The 12246-nt window shown below is 35.1% G+C and overlaps 1 protein-coding gene across 2 annotated transcripts in view; it reads right to left on the bottom strand.

The window, feature by feature from the left end:
- LOC149797793 (proton-coupled zinc antiporter SLC30A9, mitochondrial-like) overlaps nt 1-12246 on the bottom strand; it is a 94764-nt gene that overhangs the window by 54165 nt on the left and 28353 nt on the right. For both annotated transcript variants that reach the window (XM_089962764.1, XM_089962763.1), the window contains exons 7-8: nt 10712-10776; nt 2488-2561 (exon numbers count right to left, since the gene is read on the bottom strand). In XM_089962764.1, coding sequence (XP_089818890.1) covers nt 2488-2561; nt 10712-10776 — 139 coding nt within the window. The remainder of the gene's footprint in view (nt 1-2487; nt 2562-10711; nt 10777-12246) is intronic.

Here is a 12246-nt window from a genome sequence, read left to right as displayed (position 1 = left end):
CCTGATCTTCCACATATTATTCAATGGCAGATCAGGGTCTATGTTGTTTGCAGTTGGGATCAACTATAAGCAAGTGTGTATGGTATGTAAGATATGAGCAATTTAGCCGTGAAATCACAGTTTTGAATCAGATACAAGACAAATGTTTCCAAGTGTTATAATATTGGGTCTGACGAGACCTTGCCAAGTGTCTGAATCAAAATTCTGATTTTGAAGAATGAATTTTCCTGTTGTTCTTATCCAACCCAATGATGAGTGATGGAAAACTTTTCTGCCAATACTGGCTAAAAAAGCATCAGTTGCAAACAAAATGGCACCCAAATGCAACTGATAAAGCAGACAAAGAACAAAATATCCATTAAAAGTTAGAAAACATTGTGAAGGACCATGTCATACTGTGAGTTTATGTATTGATGTGGGTATCAATTCTAGTGGTTTTGTAAAAAGAAATTAAATTTTTGCAAGCACTTGGATTCAATGATTCAAAAAGGAGTCATATTTTTCTAAGTATTCATAGATTTGGAAAGAAGTAATATTATTTGCATACACAGATCATATTTTTTAAGCACTTAGATTCAATGATTCAAAAAAGAATCATATTCTTTGCATGGACAGATTTATATTTTTGTAAGCACTTAGATTCATAGATTCAAAAAGGAGCTGTATTTTTTGCATTGACAGATCTATAATTTTTTAAGTATTCATAGATTTGGAAAGAAATAATATTATTTGCATAGACAGATATATATTTTTTAAGATTTTTAAGCACTTAGATTCAATGATTCAAAATGATTCAAAAAGTAATCATATTTTGTGCATGAACAGATTTATATTTTTGTAAGCACTTTGATTCATAGATTCAAAAAGGAGTAATTCTTCGCACTGACAGATCTATATTTTTGTAAGCATCTAGATTCACAGATGGGGCCTGAGTGGCCGAGTGGTCTAAAGCGCTCTCTGTTACAGATCACTGCCATCTCACCTGTCTGCGTTGGTTCAAGTCTTGGATTCGGCCAATGTTGGTATGTGAGAAAGCTTGCCAGTAGCTTCTCATAGGTGGTGGTTCTTTCCGGGGTTTTCCCCGGTTCTTCCTCCACCATTAATACTGGCCGCCATGTATAGCCTATCATGTGCTGAAAATGGTGCTAAACCCCACAACAACAACAACAACAGATTCACTAATAGAGAAAGGAGTCATATTCTTCACAAGGACAGATCTATATTTTTGTAAGTACTTAGATTCACAGATTTGGAAAGAAGTCAGTCATTTCACTGTAGATCTATATTTTTTTAAGCACTAAGATTACTTGTTGAGTTCAAATGCAAACTGCACAGAAGCAGATCAGCTGTTGCATAATGCACCAGCAGATCTGGAAAGGAGTCATATTCCTCCCATACAAAAATAATATTTTTTAGGTTTATAAATTTGTGATTCGTAGCAAACACAAAGTCCACAAAAATGTATACCCACTGAAAAGAAATTCAAAATACTTTATCTGCCTATAAAATATCAGAGTAAACATTCAGAGGTTATTAAAAAGTTGAACTGCATATACATATGTTAATTAATAAATAAAAGAGCAGACAATTAAGACCTGGTATACTTCATCACACCAATCACTAAACAGTATGGTGATGTGCCTATCAAATACTATTCTGACATCATGTCATTAATAGGACATCTATGTGATTGCATTTATTTTGAAACGGGTGTTTTGAATAAAATGATCATACACTGTTACGACTCTATGGTCTTCAACTTTTAACAGAAATGAGCAAACACAAAAAATGTTTAGTAAAATTCAAGAAATAGTTTATTTCCCAAGAAAAAAATGTGAAAATTTAAAAGGAACTTAAAGCATTGTAAATCAAATCAAAAACATACCTAACAGTTCTAAAACAAGTCCAAAAGTATTCAGCGTTCCAAAAATGAATTCCAGCAGAGTTCTGAATGAATTCCAATTTCAAATGTGCTAATGTACCAATAGCCTGGAATAATTTGATGTACTAACAATCCTGATGTTTTACAATGGTAAAATCCAGAATGTCAGTGAATAAATTCACAGTAAGTCCAAAGTAGTATTATAGTCCGAAATGTATCAATGAACTGTTGATAATGCCAATGAACAATTTAAATAAAAGATTCCTCTCAAATTAAATCTGAACTGAAGCTAAACATAGGAATAAATTTTTCTCATGTAAACAATCCTTAATATAAAAACCTAAGACACAAGAAGAGGATCAGGAAGAATGCATTCTTAATTGAAATTTCCATCAAACTGAAGAAAAAAATAATTAGTTTCTATACAACTTTAGGGTCAGAATCAAGGTTATATCTAGAACTCAAAACCAAGTGAACATATTTACAAAAAATTACATTAGTCATGTAGGCCCAAATTTTTAAACTCAATTATTGGCGAAGGTCAAACATACAACTTAAATATACATAACAACATACAGAGATGAGGGAAAAATAAACTAACATACCCAAAAATTGCTGATAGCACAACTTTTCCTGATCCAAGTTGTAAAAATTGCCTGAAGTTGTTGCTTGGTGGTGGCTGAAAAGAAGAAAAACTCAGGAAATATTAAATCAATATTAGCTGTTGGAAAACAAGTGTTCCATAGAACATGGTTTTGCCAGACACAACAACACTTTCAGCTGAATACTGTGTTGTTGTTTGTTTTAATGGCACTTGAAAAAAATTATTGGCTATATCATAAGAGGAAAATGGAGTTCAGTGCTTTTCTCATGGACTCAACAAAGCAGCTGACAGTCTGTATTGGGAAGGTATACAATGTTTGCAACTTGGATTACAAGTCTGATGCTCAATCAACTGATCTACCACAGCTCCCAGAACTCTGACACAGATGTATATAAAATTTTAACACACTTTAACACTGCCATCAGAAAACTGATACATATATCTTACCATTCACAGGTAAGAAAAACAGTTACCCTGTCCCACAAAAACTTTAAAAGTTATCAGCTCAATGTAAATGCTAGAATAGGATTAATAATGAACCTTTCTTCTCTGAATAATTTGTTTATTCAGAACTCAGTACATTTACCTTTGGGAGACTAACTCATATGTAATTCTCTTTAAACAAGGATGTTCAGTGCTCTATAAATCCTACAAGTTTCTACTCTTCTGAAATCATTTTTTAAAAATCTGCTTGCTGTTGCTGGGAATCTTTTGTCTACTGTACTATAGGCAGACAATTGGACACAAAATTTGCATGTCATCAGAAAAACTTTAATTCTTCAGGGATCACCAACAACTTAACCTGGCTTGATGGGGAAGGGGAAAAATCTGTAACATGAAATGTTATGGGAGAGGGACATCCAGCCCATGGGTCAGAACATTTAGGCAGGAATGAGGCTGTACCAAGGGTGGAATTCCTTACCTCACACCAATGTATCTGATCGATTAATTTTTTTCTCTCTCATTTCTCACTAAGAAAGAGTTGTGGAAAAGAAAAGATGGTATGATTAGTAACAATGTAGCCTATTAATAAGTATAATAACATTGTCAAAGACATCACTGCATGTACTCATGTGTGACTGGCCTGTCTCACATGAATTGTCACATGGTAAGCTCTCTCTCACATAAAGAGACAAGGTTATTCTGCATTAAACGTTACAATCCATGCTTGTTCACAAAATGTAGGCTTCCAAGAGGAAAGATAATAATAAACTACACAAAGCAACTGCAACTGTAAACTGATAGGAAATGTTTATTGTCAGAGACCCTGAAACATTCAAACACCCCAAGAATGTACCTCATTAGTTTGTATTTTAGCTAAGATCTCACTGTTTATTATTTTATTTTATTAGTATTTACCACTGATGCACTTTCTAAGCATTGATATTTAAGCTAGAATATCAATTATCATTATCTCAGTTTACTATTCATGCATTCTGTCAGTATTTGGGGGTGCCAAGTGGCCTAGTGGTCTAAAGCACTCGCCGATCCAGATCACTGACATCTCATTTCTGTCTGTCTCGGTTAATATCTCAGGCTCGGTTAATGCGGATACATGAGAAAGTTTGCCAGTAGCTTCTCATGTGTCAGTGGTTCTTTCCGGGGTTTTCTAGGGTTCATCCTCCACCAGTTATACTGGCTGCCATGTATATCCTATCTTGTACTGAAAAATGGTGTTAAACCGTACAACAACTGTCAGTATTTGCCTTTTAGTACAATCTGGCCTTGTTTTAGCAGAAGAATTTACTTTTTATATCTACTTAAAAATCAAGGTTTTTTTTTATATAAAATTCAATTTATGCAGAGGTGGTGGTCATCATGTAAGCATGACATACAAACATCTGATAAATCTATGTGTAAAATTGGAAAACTAAAAATGTTTGCAGTACATACAAAATAAATATTATTTCATTTTCAAGCCACTATTCCCATCCTGTAATACATTTATAGTATGCATAGTGTTTCTCCATTTCATTATGGTATTAATTAGATAATACTTGTATCTACATTAATTTGGATTTTTATAATTTGAAAATATCAAATTAAATATTTCTCACCAAAAAGTGAAGTTTCTATTAGTGTTGTTTACTCTGTGTGTTTACTAGGAAGTATACTGCTTCATTGTCATGCAAATCTATATATTTTGTTTGCTGTACAAAATAATTTTTACATAACGAAATAAAAGCTTTGACTTAATTTGTATTTACCTTTTTCATAAGCCAGATCCAATTCATAAATGATATTTCCTAAGTTATCTGCCAGTGTACATGGATCAATAAGCCTTTATCTTGTAAATGCACCACCCACTCTGTTTTCCCAGCTGACAACTCCTCCAACAGAGCCCCAAGTACAGTCCTATGTTCAGTTGATTATGGATCTGGTGGTTCTTCTTTTGAGCAATTTCATACTCTCTGTGCATCTGACCTTAATCCCTAAGCTTGAAGAGACAGCATCTTCTATTGTTTTCACAACTGACAATCTTTTGATCAAGTCACAATTTAATATTTGTTCAGTGGAAAGAAGAGTCCTGTATTCAATCTTGAAAATGCAGCACCTGCCTTTTTTGCAATCATTTGAACATGCCATTAATTTGATACCTCATTGGTGCCATGCAGAATCCTATATTCAGTTCTCTGTTAGTGCATATTTTAACTTCTGTGATCAAGCGTAACAGCTGACACATGTTCAGTTACAGTGATATTTTAATGAGATTTCACAGAGCCAGTCTGACTTCTCTTTTTTTCCAGAGTACAAATCTGACCACAATTTGAAGTTTACAGATGGATTTGATTTGCAAATTACATTCTGACTTACAGTGTACACAAAAGACTTTGTTTTTATTTCATTTTTTAATGACAGCTTAGTGGATCTTTCAAACAGCAATTGTTCACTTGATTTTTAAGCAAATCAATATAAGATCTTCAGTCTCAACGTCAAGGGTCAATTTATAAGTGATGGGGCTTATATGTGAGTATATAAAGTAAGTCTACTCTGATTTATATATTTAAGTCCATATTTAAATTAAGTTGTGTTAGTGACATTGAGGCCTGGCCTGTAATGTTTATTATCTCATCGTTTTCTGCAAGTGTTTTCTTGTCAACAGTCATTTATATATGCATTACAAACACCTTTGCATTTACGTCTAAAACGAATCTGATTTTTCAAGTAAAATATGTTTATTTAATTTTACTTCCCCAATTGTAATACATTAGGAATTAGGAGTATGACAACTACATCACAAATCTCAAGATTTTTTTTTTGCAACAAAATTTCTAAAAGTCACCTGCCAACCTAGGTGGGAGTCAAAGTTATCTCCTTTTGGATAGTGATTGGTGCTAAACTAATGAAGCTGTTTTGCATGCATTGTCAGGTTTTACATATAACGGTGTGGAAGCTGGGATGAGTGTGCCCATATTATGATTGGGAAAATATTGGCAAGGAAACATTCTGCTTCTTCAAATATGTTGCCCAATCATAACACATTAAGAGAATAGGTAAGGGATGGAAAGAGTAACATCCCCTTACTTCTAAGAAGGCTCAATTTTCTGATAAAATAAAGTATGAGAAGCAACTTCAAACCTTGTAAAAGGTACAAGTTAGTATTAACATCTCAATATTCACAGATGCTGCTTGTGGAGATAAACACCCCTACTCTTCACGAATCCACTGCGGAAGCCAAGTGGTCACACTAACTACTGAATGAACCAACAAGGAAGCCTAGACTGTTCTTCAAGGTACAAGCAGATTAAATTGGAGTCCTTTGGAATGAAAGCTCTCTGAGAAAGTCATCTCTGACTTCCATCCCACTGCCTGGATAATGTCAGTGAACAGTTATGCTTGAATGCTGTGCTGGCGGTATTTTATTAAACTCATCTGTCAATAATGCACAAGAAATTCACTTGGTCTTGGGTTAGTTCTTCATAATATGCAGAACAAATAAACCCAAGGTATCTATAATGAATGAGCCTGAGTTGAGAAACTGACCGTTTCTTCTTCAATGGAAGAGGTTAACAAGATCTCCGTCTTCTTACTGGCTAAGTTCACTTTAGTTTTTCACTTCACAGCCCCTAAAGGCTTCTGTAGATGCTTTTGGAGGAAAGTTTCCCACAAGAAGTCTGCTTGTCCATGAATGGGAGCCAGTTCTTCTCAATGAAAGCAGGATCTGTCATAAGTGAAACATGGATTCTAAACTCCATACCCAAGTGGGTAACATGTCGAAATGGTAAAATAACAGATCTGTTCTTGTTAAAAGGAATCCAAGGTGAAGAATAAGTGAAACAAAGATTTCATATTCTGATCTAGAATATAACCCAACTTATTATTTTGCAGAATGTTATCCACGTAGGTGGAAGTCAGTCATGGCTCTGAAGTGTGACTGGACTCTGTCCACATTTTTCATGAAGGCCCAGGTACTGGTTTTGACTGAAAGGAAGTTCCCTGAATTCAAAATCTCACTCATGAATGGTACTGAGAACTAATCTTGGTGTTTCCATTGTGAACCATGGTACCCAAACGAAAAGGTCAAGAGAGCTTAGATCTATGACTGGCCATGCATGCCATTGGGTTTTGACACCAAGAACCATCTGGAACAAAATCCTGATTCAATTAGCCCCGGAAACCAAGTCAAGTATGGTTCCTACCAATGCAACATTTCAAAGCCGTTGCTGCCCTTTGAAGCTATTGATGAGTGAGGCTTGGATGTATCCAGGCTGCTGAAATATAGCCATGTATACCAAGTGAGCAAGAATCTAACTGCATCAATATTCTAAAGAAGTTGTTATGTGTTTAGAAACAACTTCCATTCTATATGAACTGATACAATTTTTCAACATTCCCTGGCATGTAATGTTTCTGTCAATAGCTGGGACTGTTGTATGAATCGCAGGCATAAGGATAGTAAATGAGTGACTCAACAAGGCTGTGGTAGCTGTTTCAATGTTGGCTGGTCTTTCATGGCCAGTAGATTGATGGATGCAATAATGCGTGCAATACCAATGTCATCTTAGTTAGAGGTGGGCAAAACTCAGATTAAGAAAGGATGATAACTTGTGTGTGTGTGTGTGTGTGTGTGTGAGTCATTAAATGCAGAGGAATGGGATGATGCAGGTACCTGGTGCAGTGCATGTGATGAAGCTGATGACACCAGCCAAGAAGGACAGTAAACTATACTGGATGTTCAGGCATACTGGGATACTGTATTCTCCATACAATCACTGAGCAAATCATAAATGATCTGGAAATATTATAGTACAACTGCTGGGACTCTATCATTATCATAGCCCATGATATTGCAAGTACCAGTGCATGAATTGCTGAAGGTATGAGAATGTCACCAGGAATCAAGGACACGATCGTCACTGTAGCCAGTGGGTTGTGATGCAACCAGGGGCAGTGCTGAATCTATGTCCCATGCATGAATGATCAACAGCCCAAGAATGGTACTGGGCATCCAGGACTGGTTCATCAATGCAGCTGGTGCAGGATTGTGATGCAGAGGGGGCCAAGGCTAAAAGTGGTTTAGCTTACATGACTAACCAATGGTCAAACATGCTATCTGGCATACAGAACTGTATTGTTGCCAAAGCAGGCGCTATGCTGGTAAGCCATGATGGAGCTGAGGATGGTACCAGAGGTTTGGACATGAGTCCATAATGGCACTGGGAAGTTTGTTATTGTGGCCTTCAATGTCAGCAACAATTTCATCATACTGGGATGAGGTATAATCCAATGTTTGTCCTGTTGGAAGAGGCTATTTGCTCTTCAATGCTATGGCTGGTTCATGAAGCCATGACAGGTTGTGATGCAGCTTGGACTGGTCCGAGAGCTGTCCATCAAGCAATCAGTATTCATATCATCAGGTTGATACTCAAGATTGATACAGACTTTGTGAAGAAATAAATTCGAGGACATTCCCAAGACATTTAACAACTTTCCAAGGAGAATTTTCACCCAAACAGTTGCTGTTTTTAAAGAAACTGTTGTACTTGTAACCTTTAACTATGCAAATTAAATCAATATTGTAACAGCTGCCAAAACAGACATAAAATATTTTATCTGCACTTAGTGGGATGCATCTTTCCCAAATCTAATGTGAATATCCATTTAGTTTTCATGGAAATAGTTTTCATACCTTCAGCATAACAAATGAACCTGAAACTGATTACTTAAAATGATTTGCTAAGCTAAATACACTCATATTTGCTGCTTTTCCGTCACAACCTGGTAAGTGACCTTTGCAAGCCAAAAGCTTGTGGACCTGTGATCCAAGTTATATAAGAAGCTTTTACTGATATCAAGCAAGAAATGATATTAGCACCAATTTTGGCACATTATGATTCAAATAGATTTGCATATGCATCTTTGTTTGGACTAGGCAGTAGCACTGTTTATGCCATAACTTTTATTTTTTATGATTAATCATTCATTATCTATGGTTATATAGCGATTAGGTTTCCCTTTTCAAAGTTTTTGCTAACATTTCTTAAAGGTACTCCCCATTACAGATCACTCATATCTCGTCACTTTCCATGTGGATTTGAGCTTTGGGTCAACAGTTATGTGAGAAAGCTTGCCACTAGTGTGGTTCTTCCTAGGCTATTCCTCCACAAAATATACTCGATGCCATATATAGCCTATCATGTGCTCAAAAATGCCATTTAACCCACAAAATCAAACCTCTGTGTTCTTTTTGTTTGTTCATCGCTTGTTACCTTTCATTTTCACTTCATTCATCATTCAGTTTGCATTTTAAAGGGATACATAAATTATTCAGGGTCGGTATCACATATATCTCATGATATGTAATGATTTTAATCTATTGTCAACCAAATCATCTCTTGTAATCAGGCTCAGTCAACCAGTCTTATGTCACTTGTTTAGGCTCGAATAAATAGTAACACAAGAAAGAGTGAAAACAACAAGCTTTTAAAAATATACAATAATTTATTTCCCTGGAAAAATTCTGTAAAAATGAAAAAAATAAGAATTTACGGTTTTATAGAATCAAATCCAAAAATAATCCAAGAATAATCCAAGAAGAAAATGTTATTAGTCCTAATAACAAAATCTTCTACTGATTTCATGTTCAAATTCTGACGAAGAATCCAAGATGGAAGACAATGACATTAGCTGCAATCTGTAGTGTTGAAGTCTATAGTTCCTGGTAGAAACAAGAATTGCCACTCTGGTTTCTGATAGCTGAATACATTTTTATAAAAAACTGTCCTTGTTCCACAATATTACATGAGCACATGTATTTTCCAGAAAAATAACAGAATTAATCCTTTTGAATCAAAGTAATTTGAAATAATTCCAAACCAAGTAATCTGAAATAACTCCAAACAGTAAAACATACAACTAACAGTTTAACAGCCCAGCTTCTACTGAGATTAATTCTCCAAAACATGGGTTATATGGTCTTTCTAAAACGTAAACAAGGGGTCATGTGATCATCTTCTGGAAGGTTATAGAAGCAAGTACTTGTTACAGATCACGTTTACCCAGTGTGACCCTGACGAAAATCGACAATCATTTTAAAATAAAATAGAACTTGTTTACGATGGTTGCTACAAATTTTGAAATAAGGTCTGGATTTAGATCAACACCTGGTGTTTATAAACTAACAGTTAAGGTCAAACTATTTTCTGAAAAAGTATCATCTCTAGTGAATACATTTACATTACAATATCATGTAATGAAAAATAAAAAATTTAAAACTGACAAACAATTAAATTGAAATAAGAGCCATTTAGAACTATGATATAGACAGAGTATTGCCTGTAATATAGTAATACAATATGTATCACAGTGAAGAGGCTGTAACAATGCATATTGCAATAGACATCTTGTGTTTTTGTCTAAATGGACAAGTTGTGATAAATCTGGCTGCATTGTCACATTTCATTACAATATTAGAACTTAACTGTACTCTCTAAACACTAGAGTGAGTCATACTTCATTGCCATAGCTAACATTATCATTCATAAAATGATATGCTGAGTCACCATAAAAGGACCTATATCCCAATACATATGACTGTAGTGTTGCAATGCTGCTACATTAAACAAGGTAGATATTTGAAAGAAAGCAGTCTATTCATTCATAGCTGGCATAATGAAAAAAGAAACTGGATGAAGAATCTGATAGCTATGGATTCAGTATAGAAAATTTAGTAAATTAAGTGAGTATTTCTTGCTGCTAAATATGTCCAATGGACAAATTTGTACCTCTGCTTGATAATTAACATACGTGGACTTCACAACTTTTCCATCGGGTCCCATCATTGGTAAATCTAAAGAAAAAGAAAATGCAAAATTTATGTTGCCAAGAAGTTTCAAATTAAAAATTAAATGCACATCATTCCTAAACCATACAGGCATAACTTCTGTAAGGAATCTGAAAAACAGAGTAGCACATTAAAACAAATCTCTATATTTGAAACTGGAGCTAATTTTTCATCCTTAACCAAGCAGTCTGTGTATTTTTTAATGGAGAAAAATTGTCAAAACTTATTCATATATACACTGTATAGCAAAACTGGTTGGTACATATACTGTATGGCAAACTGACTGACACATACCATATATGTTGGGACACCATATTTGTGTGGGTGTGTGATTAGGATTTTTTAACATAGCTTTAACAGTTTTTTAGTCATATCATTGCAAATCCAAACTGCCAAAGTTTGTTTTCAGTAATAAAAATACTAAGTTATTTGCCTATCAAAATGGAAGTCAGACAAGAGTTATCTCACCTTGGATTGAATAGATGATGCCAAATCCTATACATCCATCAGTTAATAATTGAGTGGATATGCACGTTGTCAAATTTTACAAATGTAACTACAGGGAGAATGGAACTGCATGTCTGTCTTATGATTTGATAATTATTATCAAAGAAACATATTTGACTCCAAAACTGATTTCTTTTTTAAATATGATACCAGATAAAAATACATAAAATAATGATAAGATGTAGAGTGAGCTTATCTTACACTGGACAAGGCCCAACCTCATCTCCGCTAATTTAAAGCAGCCTCAAATCTTGCAAATATGCCTAAATACAACTTTTAGGAAAAATGTGCCTTCAAACAAAACTAGTGGAAGCTGTGTGACCAAGTCATTGCAAAGCTGCTGAATGCCCCAGGAATATAACCTGTTGTGCTGATGCAGTAGTTCCCACTTGGTAAAACTTAATCCTTTGCAATGAAAGGTCTCTGAGGTAAAAGCTACAGAAAGCAATCTCTGCCTTCCATCCCACAGTTTGGATGATACAAGTTTGGGAACAATTATGCCCAAATACTATGCAGTGGCAACTGCCCTAGTTGTATGGGTTGATATGTGCAAGAAACTCATCTGGTCTTGTGTTGGGATATTTTTCAAGCAGAGGGAATGACACCATTGCACCCAGGGAGATAGAACTTGATCTGAAATATTGTCCTTTCCTTCCATTAGTGGTGGAAAAAAATAAGATCAGTCACTTTTTCACTCACACAGATCACTTTATGTGCCTCTTCAAAGCTATGACTGTGTCCTGTAGGTGTCCTCGACGTGAAGAATTCGACAAGGAAAGAGGTTTCACAACAAATCACTGATTACCCACAAGCTTGTTCTCAGCAATGAATGAAGGTGTTGACTCAAGTGAAATTTACCCATCCCAATGGAACTGCAATAGTTTGGTGGATTAAGCTTGTATCTTGATGATTCTGCCTGCTGTGGCTAGAACATCATGGAAACAGATTTCGTTCAAGAGGTCAGTCAAA

This window comes from Sinohyriopsis cumingii, chromosome 6, assembly GCF_028554795.1.
Source record: "Sinohyriopsis cumingii isolate HCF-2022 chromosome 6, ASM2855479v2, whole genome shotgun sequence".
Lineage (NCBI taxonomy): Eukaryota > Metazoa > Mollusca > Bivalvia > Unionida > Unionidae > Sinohyriopsis > Sinohyriopsis cumingii.
Note: the sequence above shows the minus strand (reverse complement) of the source record. Positions and strands in the feature narration are given on the sequence as shown.